Source organism: Natrix helvetica (genome assembly GCF_964273705.1).
Source record: "Natrix helvetica genome assembly, chromosome: 8".
NCBI lineage: Eukaryota > Metazoa > Chordata > Lepidosauria > Squamata > Natricidae > Natrix > Natrix helvetica.
In genome coordinates this window covers 25091599-25112550 of record NC_138559.1, presented here as the reverse complement: position 1 = coordinate 25112550, position 20952 = coordinate 25091599, and the positions used below count along the sequence as shown (strand labels likewise).

At 43.1% G+C, this 20952-nt stretch overlaps 1 protein-coding gene across 4 annotated transcripts in view; it reads left to right on the top strand.

Moving 5' to 3' along the window:
* Nucleotides 1-20952, top strand: part of POU2F3 (POU class 2 homeobox 3) — a 71801-nt gene that overhangs the window by 32941 nt on the left and 17908 nt on the right. For 2 of the 4 annotated variants that reach the window (XM_081961118.1, XM_081961121.1), the window contains 2 exons: nt 15941-16045; nt 19690-19792. In XM_081961118.1, coding sequence (XP_081817244.1) covers nt 15941-16045; nt 19690-19792 — 208 coding nt within the window. Of the gene's footprint in view, nt 1-7229; nt 7314-10889; nt 10909-15940; nt 16046-19689; nt 19793-20952 lie in introns of those variants that run through there. The other 2 variants (XM_081961119.1, XM_081961120.1) reach the window with 2 other exon arrangements.

Sequence of the window (20952 nt, the reverse complement as noted above, 5' to 3'; positions counted from 1 at the left end):
AGGACGCGTGGTACGGCTTATGCCAAAATCAATGCTGAAAACACTCTCCTTCTGTCACGTCACAGGAATAAAACCAGAACATGAAATGGGATGATGATTTCAGGTGTAAATCTGTGGGTTTCTTTTAAAAGAAATCACAGCCTTCTGACTGAGACGATAGGCTTATAAGGATTGTAGGAAGTTATCACTCACCCCTCTCCTAGAAAAATGTAATATCCTGGGAAATATTGAAAAGGAAGAATCTTATATTTCCCTGGGATCAGAAATGGAGAAATGAATTTTTAGGCAGGAATCAGACTCACTCTTAATAGCCCCCACCTTTGCCAGTGGGCCATTAAAAAGCCTGAGCCAGTCAATTCTGCATAACAAAGATTTCCCCCTTCAGCTCCAGGGTGATGGGATTAAGGCATGATAGTATTGGCCCTTTAGCCATCTCACCACAGGGCACCTGGGAAGAAGCAATGCTCAATCAAACTTGGACTCAAAACAACCTAGAGAGTTGCCCCTGCATGGCCCCATGGGAGTCTGACAACCAATAGGAATACATTTCTTACACAGGAACAGGAAATAGAGAGGTGGGGCCAAACAGAGAATATAAAAAAACCCAGCAAGCCCCTTCTTTTCTGTCTTTTCTTCTTCACCCAACATCTGGAAGCACCTGATGATCCCCCATTTCTGTTCAGGAGCTGAAGCCATGTGCTCCTGCCCACCATTAAACCATCTTTCCAAGTAGCCTCCATGTCTCCAGTGTCTTTTTCCCCACTTGGAGCTGAACCCAGATGGACATTTCTTCCAACAGGGTGAAGAACAGCTGTCCACAAAAACAGCAGCTGGCATGGCAGTAGGTTGACCGGAAAAGATTTGCCGTGATTAATGCCCCGGCTCAGCTAGCAGAACGAGACTTTTGCGATGCCGACTGTATGCAGAAGAGGAGCGCATGGAAGGATTACGCAAACCGGTTAGAATATTGATCCCGGCAAGGGGAATTGTCTGCCTGCAATTACAAGAAAGGGCAATGTCATCAGATCCCGGTAGTGTGAGAAAGTGGGTGGATAACCCAAGACTCTTTTGATGGGGCCTAGAGCAAAGCGGTAACCCCCGCCCCCACCTACTCACATACCGCAATCTCAGTTCATACTCAGAAATGTGTGACTCATGGCAGAAAATTTTTATCGGAAAAACAGCCCTCTGAAGTGACTCAAGCCATGGCTTTTCCACCATGCCAACATGGAAATGAAGGGGATTCCAACCTAAAAAAGAATCCAGTCAAGGATGGGTAGCTGAACGACAACTAGGTGGCAGTTCCTACTAGGAACCTCTCAATAGTTCAGTTTACACCCTTTGTTATGCCAGAACCAGCACCTTCTCCACTGTTCTTTAGAAACAGCTTGGTGTCAGGGTTCCAAATAGCATCCAACATCAAATCAGAGTCCAAGGCAATGTTGCTTACAATACATATCTAGCGGTATAAAAGAAGAAGGTGGAAAATGTTCAACCTTGGGTATGAAAAGTGAAGACACTACAATGGACCACAGTAGACAAAAAGAAGCAAAGTGTAGATGGGTGGAGGTAGGACCTTCTCCTCATCTACTAGCCACCTCCAGAATGTGATGTCCCCTTTGGGGGTCCAAGCCAGTTGGCAGAACCAGGTTTCCAGGACCTTTTGGAAAGTCAAGAGGGTAGGGATGGAACTCACCTCAAGGGATGTGGTATAATAAGCAGCCCACATTGTACACAAAGCCATAAGGCATGGCAATATGACCCAACACATTGGATAAACAGGTTGGCTGCACCACCGCATGATCGAACCTCCAAATCAACTTCAACGTTTGAAAATAAGGGCAGAAGTCTAGGGAACCTGTTGACTTGGCAGATGTTTCTCCAGATGATTCTCCTTGGGGTGAAGATCCTACCCGATTGCTGGGACTTGGAGGGCACCTAAGCAAAGTTCTAGTAGGTGACTTTTTTCCCCTTTAGTAATTGCATCAGCTGCTCTCAGAGTGATTTTGATCCTCTTTTTTGGATGGAGAATCCAATAACCAACTGAGGTCATGGTCCATTTGAGTCTTACCACAGCAGAAAACGACAAGAATATGATAAGGGGAAAAGAGGGCTGTCACAACATCGAGAACAACAACAATAAGGACCGGCAGGGAAAAAGAAGTGATAAGGAGAAAAGTCAGATCAGGGAGAGGAGGTGAAAGATAAGTGCTCAGGTGGGAAGAGGTGTGGTTATGCCAAGCTTTGATGGGAAAGAGGAGAAACCTGAAATTAGTGGGCTACAAAGAAAGATCTCAGAAGCAACACCTGGAAAGAGGTCAGAGGGGAGGATAACCAGGTGGGAACGTGCAATATTTAAAATGTTTACCAGCCAGATGATCTTATGCATTCAGAAAATACAGGTGTCATGGATGGTTGGTCTGGAGAATTCACAAAGTCCTGTAAAACAGTGGTTCTCAACATATTTGTTCCTCATGGACCCCTTTTAACAGATAACCGATTAACAGAGCTGGAGTTGACTTTGGAGGTCATCTAGTCCAACAACACCACCCCCACCCATTCAGGAGACCCTACACTATTTCTGACAGATGGCAGTTCAGACTCTTCTTGAAAGCTTCCACTGATGAAGCTCCACAACATCTAACAGCAACTTCTGTTCCATGGGTTGATTGTTCTCATGGTCAGAAAATTCCTCCTTATTTCCAGGTTGAATCTCTCCTTGGTCAGTTTCGATCCATTATTCCTTGTCTGGCCTTCGGGTGCTTTGGAAAATAGCTTGAACCCCTCCTCTCTGTGGCAGCCCTTCAAATATCGGAAGGCTGCTATCATGTCTCCCCTGGTCCTTCTCTTCCCTAGACTAGCCAGGCCCAGTTTCTACAACCATTCATCATGTGTTTTAGCCTTCAGTCCCCTCATCATCCTGGTTGCTCTTCTCTGCACTTTTTCTAGAGTCTCAACATCTTTTTTTAAAGTGTGGTGACCAAAACTGGATGCAGTACTCTAGGAGTGGTCTTACTAAGGCCTTATAGAGTGGAGTTAGTACCTCACGTTTAAATATATTTTGTGGCCATGGACCATCATAACATTTCTTTAAGCCTTCACTGACCCTCTGGGATGACCTCGCAAACTACAGGTTGAGAACTGGTGCTGTAAAAACCTTCTTTGAATGAACATTTGAGATATGAAGTATGCACACCAAGACAGAAAGGTCAAAGAAAATAGATCTGTTTTGAGTCCCTACCTAAGGGGGTAACGTGGGGAAGGGTTGCTTCCATTCCCATTGGCAATTTCTTCTTAACGTGTAGCCTGCCTTGAAGGCTGCCAAAAATTGGTTGAGATCAAACATAGCTGGGATGAGCCTGTAAAAACTTGCCTGGCTGGTGCCCTATATTGCTTTAGCGAATGGCAAGGCTTCCTCTTAAAAACAAAAATAAAATCCGAATTGGGCAGGTTATCCAATGTCAGTGTGACTTGAAGTTTTAATTACAGAGGTCGTGCAGCAGATGTTGGACAGGCAACAGATGTTGAACCAAAGCAAAGGATCTTCAACCTTGGGTTGTCTTGGAAAAGCAAACCTAGTAAGCAAAGCTGAAGAACTTGCTGACGGAATATGTGAGCTGACTCCCCTTTCCCTTTGAAACCAAATGCGCAGCAAGTGAACCCCGGGGTAGAAATGCCAAGAGGATGAAAAATGTTACAGCGGCATCAAAAATGTCAATGCATTTGTTTTGAAACGTCTTTTTGGAAGTAAAGGAGTCAAGTTCCGTTTGAAGCTGCTGGTGTTTTTTTAAAAACATTTTGATGGTATCTGACTCTTGGGCCAGCTCTGTCCTCATCTCCAGATCTTGCACCAGTTCTTTGAACTTTTCTATTCTCTGGTTGGTGTCCGCTTTGATGGTGTTGAAACTCTTGCTGATACTCAACGGAAGAGTTAAGGCTATGATTAAAGGTAAAGGTTCCCCTTGCACATATATGCTAGTCATTCCTGTCTCTAGGGGGCAGTGCTGATCTCCGTTTCAAAGCCGAAGAGCCAGCGCTGTCCGAAGATGTCTCTGTGGTCATGTGGCTGGCAAGACTCAACACTGAAGGCGCAAGGAACGCTGTTCCCTTCCCATCAAAGGTGGTCCCTATTTTTCCACTTGCATTTTTTACGTGCTTTCGAACTGCTAGGCTGGCAGAAGCTGGGACAAGTGACGGGAGCTCGCTCTGTTACGCGGCGCTAGGGATTTGAACCGCCGAATTGCCAAACTTTCTGATCGACAAGCTTGGCATCTTAGCCACAGAACCATGGCATATACTTCATTGCCTACACAACAAAGATGTTGGGTTGGGTTGGGTGGAAAAGAGCAGCCTCTCTCTCCCAGTTCTTGGGTTTGGAAAGATCTCCAGATAAAGGACAGCTGCCATGGCCTGAGGAAAAGAGCCATGTGCATGGGAATGTGCTAATCAAGAGCACGAGATGCTTTTGAGTGGGGAGACCTTTCTTCTGGGGCCACCCAAAGCTAAAACTGAGAAACCTAACAGAGTTGGAAGAGATCCTGGTGGTCTTTTAGTCCAACCCCCTGCTCAAGCAGGAGACTCTATATCATTTCAGACAAATGGGTTGTCCAATCTCTTCTTGAAAACCTTCAATGATGAAGCATCACAACTTCTACAGATTAATTGTCAGGGACTTTCTCCTTAGTTCTAGGTTGCTTCTCTCCTTGATTGGTTTCCATCTGTTGCTTCTTGTTCTGCTTTCAGGTGCTTTGGAGAATAGGTTGACTGCCTCTTCTTTGGGGCAGCCCCTGAGATATTGGAGCACCGCTATCATGTCACTCCTAATCCTTCCTTTCTTCTCAGTTTTTCTTCTCGGTTGCCCCATACATTCCTTCTCAGTTCTCTTCTTGGGCCAAATTCCTGCCCTTGTCCTAAAGTCCAGTTAGAACCTCCAGACTTCAGAAGAAACAAAGCAGAAAAAACGTAACTGTTGAAGGACCAATCACAAGTCTACATGGAGTGTTGCAGGACACAAATAAAGCAAACAAATCACATTTGCCCCCAAACATTCTTGGGGACTCTAGCTGGGCTGTATTATGGTATCCATCATCCCCAGATGGTGCAGGATAAAAATTCTACATCCTGTGATGAAGATTGTCCTAAGAGAATGTCGATTATGTTGACGTACCATGTTTCCCTGAACATAAGACAGGGTCTTATTTTCTATTGACCCCTGAAATAAGTACTTGGCCTTATTTTTGAGGAGGTCTTCTTATTTTTGAGGTGCAGGAGGCGGCAAGCGTGGTCACTTCATGGCTGCTGCTGTGTTGCAATATTTTCAGGGAGGGCTTATTTTTGGGGGAGGGATTATTTTAGTGCATGCACTCAAAAGCCCGATTGGGCTTATTATCCAGGGAGGTCTTAATTTCAGGGAAACGGTAGTATTTTCATTGGGCTTCTATTACATTTCCTTCACTGAATATTTAACAGCATAATAGAAAAAATTAACTTATGGAAAATACCTTCTTTTTGGAGACTGGTTAGGAAGCCAAACATTTACTCATTCCCCTTCATTTTGTCACATTTTTATTCTACCAAAAGAAAAGTTTATTTGTAACTCAGATTTGAACCCTAGGTTCCTTGGTGCTCTCTGAGCTTGGTTGTTTTCTTACAAATGTTTTATTACCCAACTAGATAACTTCTTCAGGGATTAAATAGAGTTGGCTCTCTGCCCCACTCCCTTCTATCACTGATGATGTTACCTAGTTGGGTAATGAAACATCTTCAAAAAAAACAACCAAGCTCAGAAAGCACCAACGAGCCCACAATTCACTCTGGTTTTCTGCTATGACAAATTAGGGTTCATTTTACTTGTGTAACCTTGTCATACACAATCTGATTTGGTGGCGTAGAATCACAAAGTCAAACCAGAGTGAGGACGATATCTTGAGAATTGGGCTCAATGGAACATCCTAAGCCCATTTGTCAAGCTAACTGAGTTCCAAATGGAAACAATGCGCAGAGGCAGGAATATTGGCAGGAATATTCCCTTATGTTGCAATTTCACCTTATTTCTACCAGATTGCGGATTACGAGATAGCAGGTTGGATTTCTCTACTCCTCATCTGGTTTTCTTCCCTCATCTATTTTTGGCATTTGCTAAACCTTGATCACTGTGCAAGTTAACACACGTAACTTGCACGTAAGTGGCAATAGCATGGCTGTTAGCATGCATAAGCTAGGACGGTTTGACGTGATGGTGTCTATATGAGCTTCCAAATCTTTGGAAAAACATGCACAGATCGAAAAAGATTTGGGGGAGATCATATGTTGGCCAGTGAGAAAGTTTTGTGCAAAAAAAGAAATGAAGACAAGGTCAACAAAGCTTTGGAGAATCTTCAACTGTCTACCGTAGACCTCACCCCATTCCTAAGAGGTCCGTAAAGGGGGCATGCATAAGCTCACCAGCGTACCTACCGTCCCTGTCCTAATGTTCCCTTTTATTCGTATCCATTTCTTTCATTTACATTTATACCTGCTACCTTTTGCATGTTTGACAAACTAATAAATACAAATAAATACAAATATTTATTTGTATTTAAGTCCACCATTTGTCATGGTGCAGGTCCACCACTAACCAACTTAAGGAAGATTGAGCTTCCTGCAGAGAAGAGGAACACAGTGGAGGTTGCAGGTGTCAAAATTGTAACCCTCTCCAAAGCATTTGAATCAGAATTTCAACAGGTCTTTCATTTTCCAAAAAAAAAAAGTTAAGCAAGATGAGTTGGCTTCGTGTTGACGAGAAGGCAGCGTAAATAAGACTTCTCAAGTTGGTTTGACAGGTCTGGAGGCATCTGCCTACTTTTGGCTATCTACACCTGTTATCAGTGTAGTTCTCCTCAACCCTCCCCTCTCGGGCCTGGCCAGGCATTGCTCTTATTCCCGTAACTGATTCAAGGTGACGCCGAACTTCACACAGCTGGGTTGATCCCATGTCTTCCTGAGCTCCTCTGGCTGCCAAAAGTTTGTGGATCGCTTACAAAGAGGACTTCTTCCCCTCCGATTATGATTAGTTTGTATTCTGTCGATTTCACCTTTTTGCTAAGGACGAGCTGGAGCGGTAATTACAGGCAGGTTGGGAGATGTTCTCCCTTCGTAATTCTTGTGAAATGTTTATGAAACACCTTCCTCAAACGAGTTATGCAAGTTGGCTTTGATCGTCTTCCATCTCCCTCCATCTGTTGTTCCAGGAGCTGTTGATGGCTGTGGTTTTCTCCCATCCGTTTGGAAGAGTTTTAGAGTGACCCAAGGAATCTGTGCGTCTTCCCTACCTGGTAGGCTCCATAGATAGGTTGGATCTCAATGTCCATCATTCCCCACCAATACCTCCACGCAACTTTTAGCATGTGTGTGTGGGGGGGCTTGCACATTGTTAAGATGTCTGTATTTATTCTTGTGGAGCAATAGAGCTTTTATCAATATTACTTTATTGGGACATGGTGGCTCAGTGGCTAAGACGCTGAGCTTGTTGATCAGAAAGGCTGGCAGTTTGGTGGTTCGAATCCCTAGCGCTGCGTAACAGAGGGAGCTCCCATTACTTGGCCCAGTTAGCAGTTCGAAAGCATGTAAAAATGCAAGTAGAAAAATAAGAACCACCTTTGGTGGGAAGGTAATATCATTCCATGTGCCTTCGGCATTTAGTCATGCCGGCCACGTGACCATGGAGACATCTTTGGACAGCGCTGGCTCTTCGGTTTTGAAACAGAGATGAGCACCACCCCTAGAGTCGGGAACGACTGGCACATATGTGCAAGGGGAACTTTTACCTTTACCTTAATATTACTTTTCCCCAAGATTATGTCAACTCTATCTTTATGACTTCATTCGCTTCCAGTGGAATAGAAGAGGTTGCAGAGAAGAAGAGGAATATTTTTTCCCCAGATTTAAGAAAAATGTAGATAATCAAAAGAAACAGATCCTTTCTCAAGATGAATAACCTAGAGGAGTGGTAGAAACCTGGCATAAATGAATAGAACGAATTGATGGAAATTTCTATCACCTGTGACAATCATCTCCTCCAAGACAATTTTTTCAGAACAACTAGAGGAGAAATCTGTTGGTTGAAAATTTCATCACTTGTTTTCTTCGGTTTGGGTTGACCCTGCTGTTTAAACCAAATCATTCTGGTTTGTAAGCACTTAGCAAAGGGATTGCTCTCCACCCTCCGATATCAAGCATTTTTATTTTTCTAAAACAAGACATTTAAAGAGATGTAAATTAGGTTCATAACCATCCTAATTACTATAAAAGATTATCTGGTTAATAAGCCACAACACAAATTACATTTTAATGAGTTTATTGCATGAGAAGTCAACATGAATTTGTAACTGAATTCTTCTACACACCACCATTATTAATTGGGTCAAGTTTACTATCTAAAATAAGTCTCAAACTAACTCTGGCTAAGCAATGTGAGGATCTTTTGAATGTGGGAACATAATCTGGGCCAGAACCTTGGCCTATCTAGCCCAGTAGTCTATTCTCACAGAGGCCAACAAAATGCACCAGGAGGCTCCTTAGTCTTCTAGTTGATGATCTTCAGAGGGAGTCCCATTGACCCCAGGGTTAGTAACCATTGATTTTGAAACCATGATTTAGGAAAATTTCTAACTAGCCCATCCTTGGATATTCACCAAGCCAGTGTTGTTTTAATTATGGTTTTTGGCACACCCAATTGGCAGGATTCATACCACATGACTAGTGTTTGGCTTAGCATGATTGATATATAGACTGTATTCCTTTCTTCTTCTTCTTCTTCTTCTTCTTCTTCTTCTTCTTCTTCTTCTTCTTCTTCTTCTTCTTCTTCTTCTTCTTCTTCTTCTTCTTCTTCTTCCACTTCTTCTTTTTCTTCTTCTTCTTCTCCTCCTCCTCCTCCTCCTCCTCCTCCTCCTCCTCCACCACCACCACCACCTCCTCCTCCTCCTCCTTCTCTGTGACAGTAGTTAGCAAGATGGAAACTTGGTCATAAAGTAAGATGAATATTATGAAAATCCATTTATAGAGGGCTTACTGCAATTCTCGAAACTGAAAGGAATAGGTTTACAGTAAGAGCTGATAATATTGGGGATAGGATGTTATGGGACAGGAACAAGGGATCAAGAGAGATTGGGAGAGCAAAAATACATCACCTGAGATACATCAGAGAAGGGAGAACTGCGTTCAGTCAGGGGACAATTCCATTACCCAGACTTTTGAGTAAATAATCCTATGGATGAGTCTTTATCATGCCCGACTTTCAGCTACTTCCAGATATGTTAAATCAGTTCTGCTACCTGCCAGAATCTTTCTTGATTTTTTTTCTGTTGAGTAAGGTTCTACACTCCTTCTTCAATAATGATGGTGCCATCATCTCAACTCAACTGGGTTCTTCTACACCACCAAATCTTTTAATGCTCTGTGCACAATTTGCCTTTACATTTTCTATTTGTGATTCCTAGTTTCGTTCATGGTTCTGAAAGCCATTCTTGTGGGTTCCTTTCCATTTCCCTGGAGCCTATCCCGAAATATCCTATGTTAGTTGAACCCGCTAGTAGAAAAGGGACATGGTGGCTCAGTGGCTAACACGCTGAGCTTGTCAATCAGAAAGGTCAGCAGTTTGGTGGTTCGAATCCCTAGCGCTGCATAACAGAGTGAGCTCCCGTTACTTGTCTCAGCTTCTGTCAACCTAGCAGTTCGAAAGCACGTAAAAATGCAAATGGAAAAAATAGGAATCACCTTTGGTGGGAAGGTAACAGTGTTCCGTGAGCCTTCATGTTGAGTCATGCCAGCCACATGACCACGGAGACGTCTTCAGATAGTGCTGGCTCTTCGGCTTTGAAGCAGAGATGAGTACCTCCCCCTAGAGTCTGGAGCAACTAGCACATATGTGCGAGGGGAACCTTTATCTTTACCTTAGTTGAACCCCCAGGAGAAAATTCCACAAATTTTGTTGGCATGTAATTTCCACATTTTCAGAGATTTGTTAAAAGCCAAGGACCACCAACTTACAATCGTCCTACTTCCCGCTTCCCTCTGTTTTCCTCCTGTGAAATATTCTAAGGCTGACACGGAAGGAAGGTTTGAATCACCTCTTCTCCTTTTACAGCTCAGTCGATCTGACTAACAGATTTAAGTCTTGGATTTCAGGAAGCTTAACGTGGTTTGGGACTTTGTTTTGCTAATCTGCATCCAGATTTTCTTATGGATCTGCATATGCAACTGGGCTTTTGCTCAAAAGATTGGCTCTGCATCTCAACCTGGTGTGGTTTGGTTGCCTTTGGAATTGATTGGTGACAGAGCAGGTGGAGCCAATGCGAAGTTCTCAAGATGAGTTGGGGGTTCTCCATGCACCTTAGGAAAGGGGCAGCAACTCAACACTTCAAAGGCATTGAGGTGCCCATCTTGATTTGGCTTGACTTTGCAATGCCAGCCTTACCTTATTTTTCCCATGTTGTTCAGAGCCGAGATTCAACACGCCCATATTTCTTCTTGGAGCGCTTCCAAACTCTTCTCTTTTGGCAGCAGGAAAAAAATTGATTTCACTTTGGAAAAACCGTTCGTGCCTTCCACACACCAGGCCATCGGACTCTCTTGTTCCCAGGGAAAGGAGAAAGGACTTTTTTCGGAGCCTCCTCCTCCTTCTTCTTCCTCCTCCTCCTCCTCTTTCTCCTTCTTCTCCTCTTCTCTCTCCCCCCCTCTCTCTCCCCCACTCTTGCTTTACCTGCTGGATATTTGGGAGAATTGGTTTAACGGAGCTGGCCTTGAAAGGACCACATGTATCTTCAGCCAGGTCCTTTGGTCCTTCAGGAGTTGTGGCCGCAGAGAAGGCCCAATTATTTGTGATGCAAGAACATTCCTGGCAATGTGCTGAGAAAGAACAAGGGATAAGAGGTATAACTTTTCTTGTTATCCTTAGTCCAGGGAGAGGGCCTCCTCTCCTTCCTTCTCCTCCTCCTCCTCCTCTTCCTCCTCCTCCTCTTCTTCTTCCTTCTCGTCTTCCTCCTCCTCTTCTTCCTCCCCCTCCTCTTCCTCCTCCTCCTCCTCCTCCTCGTCTTCTTCTTCCTTCTCGTCTTCCTCCTCCTCCTCTTCCTCCTCCTCCTCTTCCTCCTCCTCCTCGTCTTCTTCTTCCTCCTCCTCCTCCCTCCCCCTCTCAAATACCCAGCTGTGTTGGTGGGTAATGAAAGATCTCATAAGGTTGGGTGAGAAAAGATCTCATAATGTTAGAAAAACGTCCAAATGATAGTAGCACCTGGGCAGCAGAATCAGTCGCAAGGGAGACCAATCCACGCTTTCCTCATAACAATCTCGTCTCAGAGGTGTTTTAATTTGCATTCATGCCCTGCTCTAGAGACCATGAGTGAAGGTCAATATGCTGCAACTCTATACAAGCAGTCAGAGTAAGAGGATAACAGAGCTGGAAGGGACCTTGGAGGTCTTCTAGTCCAACCTGCTGCTCAAGCAAGAAATCCTATTCCATTTCAAACAAATGGCTGTCCGATCTTTGTTTGAAGACCTCCAGTGATGAAGCAGCCTCTTTCCTATTTTTCTTTCCTCTTTCTTCTTTCTCTTTCTTTCTCCACTGTCTCTTTCTTTCTGTCTTTCTTTCCTTTTTCTCCTCTTTCTCTTTTTCTTTCTTTATTTCCTTTCTTTCTCCTTTTTTCTTTTTTCTTTTTTCTCCTTTCTTTTTCTTTCTCCTCTTTCTTTCTCCTTTCTCATTCTTTCTTTCTCCTCTTTTTCTCCTTTTCTCTTTCTTTCTTTCTCTCCTTTCTTTTTCTTTCTCCTCCTTCTCTTTTTCTTTCTCCTCTTTCTTTCTCCTTTCTCATTCTTTCTTTCTCCTTCCTCATTCCTTCTTTCTCCTTTCTCATTCTTTCTTTCTTCTCTTTTTCTTTCTCCTTTTCTCTTTCTTTCTCTCCCTTCTTTTTCTTTCTCCTCTTTCTTTCTCCTTTTTCATTCTTTCTTTCTCCTTTCTCATTCTTTCTTTCCCCTCTTTCTCTTTCTTTCACCTTTTCTCTTTCTTTTTCTTTTTCTTTCTCACCTTTCTCTTTTTCTTTCTCTTTCTTTCTCCTTTCTCATTCTTTCTTTCTCCTCTTTCTCTTTTTCTTTCTCCTCTATCTCTTTCTTTCTCTTTCTCTCCTGCAATGTATCCTCCCTGCCATAAATGTGCTTTTCTCCATGTTTTACAGGGTTGTGGTTTTTTTTTTAGCCTGCTGAACACTGCAGCCAAATCCCTGATAGAATTTAATTAGCTGTTGTTGTTGTTGTTGTTGTTTTGTTGTTGTTGTTGTTGTTGTTGTTGTTTTTTGTTTTTTTGCCAATGGTCAAAACTATCAAAACTCTTCTCGCCCCCTGCTGGTCTTGGGGTTTATTGCACTGATGGTATGGGAGATGCTTTTTCTCTGTTTTGGGGGGAAGATTTTTTTACTCTTCTGGAGCGCCAGATTTCAGGGTCCACAGCAGGCTTTTTCAGAGAGATGGAGCCAGATGGCAGGAGGCAGGCCTGCCCTGGAACAAATGATTTGGTTTTTTTTTTTCCGTTGCATCATCCCTCCCAAGAACATGCGTGTCACTGGATGGATTTGAAATCTAGTAAATAATACTTATGCGGTTGGGTTGTTTTATTCATTGTCAATCGCTGATCTGAATTATAAGCCTTTTTCTTTCTTTTTTCCTCTGACAGTTGTGTAACTTTGCTAAAGTTGTTTGGATAAAAGCACACTTGTCCTTTGCTTCCAAATGTATGCTAGCTTGCAACGATGGGGCAGGAAGCCATTGGAAAGCGTGCTTGGCTATAGGATGAGTGTGTTTTTAATGTACACTGAGAGCTTAGGCACCAAAGACAAATTCCTTGTGTGTCCAATCGCACTTCTCTGTTTATTCCAATTTCTCTTCTCTTGTCTTCTCATCTATTCTATTCTATTCTATTCTATTCTATTCTATTCTCTATTTATTACAATTTCTCTTCTCTTCCCTTCCCTTCTCCATATTCTATTCTATTCTCTTCCATTCTATGATTATTATTTTTTTTATCAAAAAGGCATGTGTGCCTTCTCTCCCAGTGGCTGATCCAGATTGAATATTAATTGTATAATAACAAAAAATGCATCCCCCCCAAAAAAACACCCAGTGAAACACAATTTGGGCAATGGTCATTTTAGTTGAATAAATGACCTTTCCGCGTATTCTAGATGAATAAAGTTCTTTCTGCCGATTACAAATGAATACATCTCATATGGGACTCAGAATCAAGCTGAATATAATGCACAATCTCCTCTAGGAAGGATGACTTTGCAATTTGCTGAAAAGGAGGAGGGATGCGTGTTTCATCTTTTCCCTTTTGCAATGATGGATAAACTTGCTGAGTTCCGCTGAGTCAGACCGACTGAAGAAAATAATCCTAGATTAATGATGGGAGAGAAAATAAATGATGATCAGGGCCAGGGGCAAGTCGAAAGAGCTTGGGAGCAGATCTGATCACAAAGTCCTTTAATCACATCAAACCATTCCGTTCTTCTTTTCGGACCAAAGCAGGTTCATTAATCAGTTCAGACAAGCTGAAGATTTGATTTAATAATTGTGTTTACTTAGTTTTCCATTTCTTTAGCAGAACCTGTTCCATTGTCTTATGTCTTTTATTTATATTTTATTAATGAAAAAGATGTTGAGACTCTAGAAAGAGTGCAGAGAAGAGCAACCAGGATGATTAGGAGACTGGAAGCTAAAACATACGATGAAGTGGGCCTGGCTAGTCTAGTGAAGTGAAGGACAAGGGGAGACAGGATAGCAGTCTTCCAATATTTGAGGGGCTGCCACAGAGAGGAGGGGGTCTATTCTTCAAAGCACCCAAAGGCCAGACAAGGAATAAAGGATGGAAACTGACCAAGGAGAGATTCAACCTGGAAATAAGGGGGAATTTTCTGACAGGGAGAACAATCAACCAATGGAACAGAAGTTGCCTTCGGAAGTTGTGGGAGCTTCATCCCTGGAGGCTTTCAAGAAGAGTCTGGATTGCCATCTGTCAGAAATGGTGTAAGGTCTCCTGCTGTGGTGGAGGGAAGGACTAGATGACCTCCAATGTCCCTTCCAACTCTATTATCTGTGTTTCTGACATTTCTGAATATTTTAGAATATTTTATATGCACAGGTTTGCTTGTGACTGTCTGTTTTTATTCTTTCAGCTATTTTTAAGCCATCCTTGGGTGGGGAGGGAAAATAGATATTTTTTAGAAAGCCTTCTTAAAGACTAGCTTAAAAATTACTGTATGTATGTATCGTGTGTGTGTGTGTGTGTGTGTGTGTGTAATCACTGACAGAATTCTAAGTGGGCTCATCAAACTTTTCAATTGAAAATGCTAAATTGAAGAGCTTTTACATTTGCTCCAGAATGCACTTTGATACACTAAAGAAATACACATCCTATAAAAAGCCAGAATATTCTCACTTGAATCAAGATTTCCCTCAAAATATCAGAAAATGTTTGGAAACTCATTATATAGATAGGAAACACTTAGTTGGACACAAGAAGTATGCACCAGCAAAGTAACAGCATTTTTGTTTAGAATGAGTTGTAGACTTTTATCAATAACTGTTTCATTCAGACAGGATATAGAGGTGCAATCCTCGCCATTTATCCTTTTAGGTGGTTTTGATAATGGTTTTATTGTATAATTATTGTTTTAAGTTTTAAGTGGATGATTGTTTAATTGAGCTTTCAACTTGTTTGTTCGGTCTTTGGCTTCACTGCTGCTTGCCTTGAGCACCGTATGCTTAGGTAGAATGACAAGAGAAAATGCTGTGAGCAGAGAAACAAGCTTGATGGCATCTTAAAGGCTCACCAATTTTAAAAATTGCTTTGTTCTTTTCATTCTTTAAGGCACCACAACATCTTAGCCAGGTTTTGCTGCAGGAGACTAACTTCATTCCTCCTTTTGTGTCATTCATCTTCAGCCAGGCTTATTGTTGTTGTTGTAAGTTGCAAAGTCATGTCCAACCCATCGCAACTCCATGGACAATGTTCCTCCAGGCCTTCCTGTCCTCTACCATCCTCTAAACTCCATCTAAACTCATGTCTTCTGCTTCGGTGACTCCCATCCAGCCACCTCCTTCTCTGTCATCCCCTTCTTCTCTTGTCCTCCATCTTTCTCAGCATGAAGCTCTTCTCCAGGGAGTCCTTCCTTTTCATTAGGTGGCCAAAGGATTTGAGTTCAACCAGGCTAGAGTAAGTCAAAAGAGGAGTATCTTCTCTTCCATGATGCTAGTTGAAACCATCTTGCTCCTTTATGGGATAGAGCCAAGTTCTGATCATTCTGGTTGTTCTTTTCCTTCTCCAGAAGAATCTAGAAAGAGTAAAATTTTAACTACATGGATTCTTCCAAGAAAAATGTGTGTGACCTAAGAGAATGGTTGAAGAAACCAATGCAGGGGAAGGCAGTTTGACAAACTGAACCAATCTTCTTGTTGTATATAAACAGTTTCTGTTTCCAGTTTACCTCAGTTCTCTATCTATTGTTCAATGATGATTAGTCATAGATATCATCCAATATCAAGGACAAACCAACTGAGTGCACAAAACGCCCTTTCTCAGTGAACTGGTAGTAAACCAGTTAGGAACCCACCACTGGTAGAAGCCATTTTAAGACAGTACAGTAGAATACATTTTAAGACACAATAGGCTGTATCTTAACAGAACTCACACCCCGAGGGGTGTTAGGGGTGTCTTACCCCCACCGTATTTGTTTCCAGAGAGTAAGTCATCTGTGTACCAAGTTTGGATGAAATTGCTCAAGGCATTCCAGAGTTATGCTGGAAATCACACACACACACACGCACACAACCATTTTTATATATTGTATATAGATTTGATGCTTTTCAGATATGTTCAATGTTGGTTTCTTTTCATTGTGGATTCTTTTGCTCTCCCTTGCAGATTAAAACAGAAGACCTCAGTGAGTCCATGCAAACATCCCTCTCTTCCAGATCAAGTCACCTAGCCCAGGGATCTCCCATGATGCCTGGAGGGCAAATTCCTGGGGTAAGAGATAGCACTCTTCACACATTCAAGCACAGATAGCAAGTTCAAGAATAGGGGGTTGCCTAGGAGGCAGGGGTGAAATTCAGCAGGTTCTCACAGGCTCTGGAGAACTGGTAGCGGAAATTTTGAGTAGTTCGAAGAACCGGAAACTACCACCTCTGGCTGGCCCCAGAGTGGGGAGGGAATGGAGATTTTACAGTATCCTTCCCCTGCCACACCCACCAAGCCACACCCTGAGAACCAGTAGTAAAAAAATTTGAATCTCACCACTGCTAGGCTTTTCTGAAGGCCCTTGGAGCAGTTCATTCCGAGATAGTTCAACTCTGATCCGTGGTTGAAATTAAATCGTCTTAACATGGATGGCAGGAAGGACATTCTGGTTATATCAATAGAAGAAAATGTCTAGCGATGGGATCTTTTCTTGAGGATTTGTAGGCTAAGAAGGGTTGTCCCAAAGGTGCTTTTTCAACTGAGCTGAAGAAGCTTCTTGGATGAGAAGTGAAATGTCTTCCAGGAAAAACCAAAAAAGTTCAGTTGCCTTTTGAAAAAGCACCTTTGGGACAACCGTGACCTGGATGACTGAGAATCCCCATAGATATTTAGCTATGCACTTAAGGGGAGGTTATATGCATGGCGTGGAAAAATAAATGGAAATATATATTTTTTCATTTCCTCATCATCCAAGAAGGCTGCAAGATTTAAGGGAAACGTCAATGCCAACGTCCTTTTCTTACATTCATGGACCAAAGACCTGGCGTTCAGCATGGACATTTATGGGAGATGAGGCTGTTGGCATTTGTAAAGTGGGGTTCAAGATGCACCTCTGGGAAGCTCTTGCTCATCCAGCCCTTATCAACGGAGACCGGGTGGTGCAAGTGGCCAGTTTTAACTTTCTGAGTGTTATCATACAAGGGGACCTGACCTGGATCAGCTCACATTGCAGCCCTGGTCAAAAGGGCACAGCAGAGATTATACTGCCTGAGACTTCTCAGGAAACAACAACTGAATGGAAAACTGCTGGGGACCTTCTACTGCTGCATCATAGAGAGTATTTTAACTTATTGCACCTGTGTCTGGTTTGCCAATTGCCCTGTGGCAGATAGGACAGCGCTCCAGAGGGTCAATGTCATTGCCCAGAGGATCATTAGTTACCCTCTCCCCTCCTTGGAAGAGCTTGATAGCTCCCACTGCCTTAAGGTAGTTCAAAACATTCTCAAAGATCCATCTCATCCTAGGCACCCTTTTTTTTTTGAACTATTACCCTCTGGCAGACGGTACAGGATAATAAAAACAAGGACAAATAGGCTGGAAAACAGCTTCTATCCCAGGGCAGGAACCATATTGAATTCTACTGTATAGTGCAATATGAATGCAATATCAGGGGTTTTCAATTCAATTGTATAGAATGTGAAGGAGGTGTGTAGAATCATAGGAGTGGAAGGGACCTTGGAGGTCATCTTATCCAACCCTTGGCCCAAGGCAAGAGTCCTTAGACCAGTGTCTCTCAACCATGGAGACCTTAAGTCCTGTGGACGTCAACTCCCAGAATTCCCCGGCCAGCTGCTGGCTGGGGGATTCTGGGAGTTGAAGTCCACAGGACTTAAAGTCGCCATGGTTGAGAAACACTGCCTTAGACCATCTCGGACAAATGGTTGCCCAATCTTCCAGGAGAACCATTGGGCCCTGTGAATAATACGGCTGAATAGCACATTGTACAGATAGTCCTTGGCTTAGAGCAGTTCATTTAGTGACCCTACGAAGTTACAATGGCACTAGAAACAGTGACCTACAACCATTTTTCCCACTAACGACCGTTGCACCCCATGGTCATGTGATCAAAATTAAGACCAGCTTGGCCACTGTTTCATATTTATGACCATCGCAGTGTCCCCAGGATCACATGATCCCCTTTTGTAACCTTCTGATGAGCAGAGTCAATGGGGAAGTCCGATTCCCTTAGCAACCATGTGACTAGCTAATATTATTAGTTATGGTCAGTGCAAACATAGGCACAATGAGATTGGTTATTGATACGTACAATGAGAAAGACATCTGCATCAGTTTGTATGGCAAGGCAGGTCGTAAAATAAGACAAAGTTCCCGTAACAACCATCTCGCTTAGCAATTATACAAATTTCAATTCCGGTCGTAAGTCGAAGACTGCCTGTACAACGTGAAAGAAACTACAATGTGTCCTAACATCTGAGCAACGGGCGACCTTTTCTGGTCCAAGATCTTATTGCCTTGGGAGACTTTTTGTGGAAAGAGGACACTCCCCACCCCCACCCCAAACAGGGCAGGATCAGAGAACTAAATTTAGTCTGCTTTCATTTATATTTAAATTTAATTAAAACTAAACCGAGGAAAGATGATTACTCTCCAGTCACGCTTAATAATGCCTCCATATTTCCACTCCTGATGGCACATTAGGAGTCACAGTTTGGGCCACACCTTTTGGAGAAAGACACACCAATACAGAAGCCCAGGCATTCGGGCAAAGAGCATCTCTGATTTTTTGGGGGGATTTGGGGCAATGGTGGGATTCAGCCGGTTCACACCTATTTGGGAGAATTGGTTGCTAAGCAGTTCAGAGAACCGGTTGTTGGAAGAAATCTCCTTTTGTTTTTTTTCCACTTTACAGGGCTAATCCTGTAAGGAAGGCAGGAAGGAAACATTCTGGTGTTGTTTCTAGCCTAATTTTTATTGCCCTGCTTACAGAAACTGCCTCTGCGGTTAACCCTTATTACATTGTCACAGCTAAGGCGAAGCACCCATCGATGTGAGTGACATTGAGTTGGCCACGCCCACACAGTCACATGACCACCGAGCCACGCCTACCCAGCTGGTCATTAGGGCAGAGAACTGGTTGTTAAATTACATGAATCCCACCACTGCTTTTGGGTATTGTGTGAATCTGGTCGGGGATTGGGAAGAAGGGGTTATCCCCCCAAAAAGACCTTGGCTAAACAAACAACGTCTTAGTTCAATGAGGGCTGTATGGTCTTGGTCTCCTGTTAAGTAATTAAGCTCCCCGTTGGGAGACCGAGTATGCAGAGAAGCTAATGAGAGTGATATGGAATAACACGCACAAACCAGCATACAGAGACACTGAATAGTATAAAAATATAGTAGTTTACTATGTAGAAATATAGAGGTATTCAGAGTCCGGTTAACAGTCCAAGTCATACACAGTTCAGTAATTCAATTATCAAAATAGTCAGTCTAACACACAAAGTATAGCTAAACAGTAGCAAACCAAAATACCTTAGTATACACTGATCAGCTTCTAACAAAACAGAGAGCTAACAGCCATTCTGGTTCCCTCTTATGGCTGCTTGAGGTAACAAACCAATTACATCTCTTAAGCATTTAAAGTAACAGTAACAGTAATCATAGCTTATATACATTGCCAAGCCAAGCCTATGGTTACATCCCTAACATCTCCCAGTGTTGATCCTCAGATTAAAAGCGAGGTGACCATGGCCACACATTTGCAAATGTGTTGTTATTTAAGAAAGGGGAAGAGGAGAAAGCAGAAAGCAGGAGATGGTGCATCTGCAGCAGAAGAGGGACAATTGCCCAGTGATGGGCTGGCTGTGGAAAGGTTGTCGTAGTAGTATCTGACCTGTCTTCTTCTCCCACAGAATGTGAATTCTCTTCATCCTTTGCAGCAACTCGTACAAATCCCAGGGCCTATGCAGTCTGTCCCATTCTTCTTGCTTTCTCAAGGCCCAGCAGGACAACAAGGTAAGGTGAACATCTCAAGATGTTGGTTGGTTGTCTGTGTCTGATGTCTATACGGTCAGTATTTCTCAGCCCTTGGCCACTTTAAGAGGGGTGGACTTCTTAAAGTCTGAGAGTTCAAGTCCATGCATCTTAGAGTTGCCAAGGTTGAGAAACCCTGGTGTAGATTTATTTATTTTATTTATTTAGTTTGTCAAACATGCACGCGATAACAGGTATAAGTATAAACATGGACACGAACAAGGGAAATGAGGACAAGTAAATGAGGACAGTAGGACAGGGACGTAGGCACACTGGTGAGCTTATGCATGCCCCCTTTACGGACCTCTTAGGAATGGAGTGAGGTCCAGAGTAGACAGTTTAAAGTAAAGTTATGAGGGTTTGAGATGTAACAATGGAGTCAGGTAGAGCATTCCAGGCATTGACCACACTGTTGCTGAAGTCGTATTTTCTGCAATCGAGTTTGGAGCAGTTTACCTTGAGTTTGTATCGATAGTTTGCCCGTGTATTATTGAGGTTGAAACTGAAGAAGTCATTGACAGGTAGGAGGACAACATTGCCCCCTTAGCCAACCAGATGTTTGGTAACCCAACAGCTGTACTTGCTCATCCACTATCAGGTTAGGGATAAAGGTGGTCTTTTCATGAACAGATCTGGCATTTCAGAATCCAAGATCACCAGCCATCCAGCCCGCCAAGACCAAGAATTTGGGTGAGCCACCAAAGAGCTCATTTCTCCTGCCCTGGAGTGGCCAGCTCAGTGGCATTGTTTCTCCGGCTTCCTGGTATCCCTGATGACTTTTTTAAAAGCAAAGGGTTTTGGAGTCAAAGTTCAGAGCAAGGCTGCTAGGATGCCTGGAGCCAGAGAGTCACCGTTCCATGAGCCTCATGTCAATGGGGAAAAGGATGCTATCGCCACTCATCTTTTCCTGCCCAATCCTTCCCCATCCCACAGGAAGAGATTTGCCCAGGTAGGACGAATCAGCCACCTTACAGCTGGGAAACAAAGCCATGGGGCTAATCTTTTTTTTTTTTTTTACGGTCTGGCTCATTTAAGATCTTATCCGGCTCAAATGTTGTAAAAATGATTAAACAACGGTGTGGAGCTGTCGCCAAGCCTCCCCAGAGGCACGCAGGGCTTGTGAGTCTAATTGTGCTGACAAG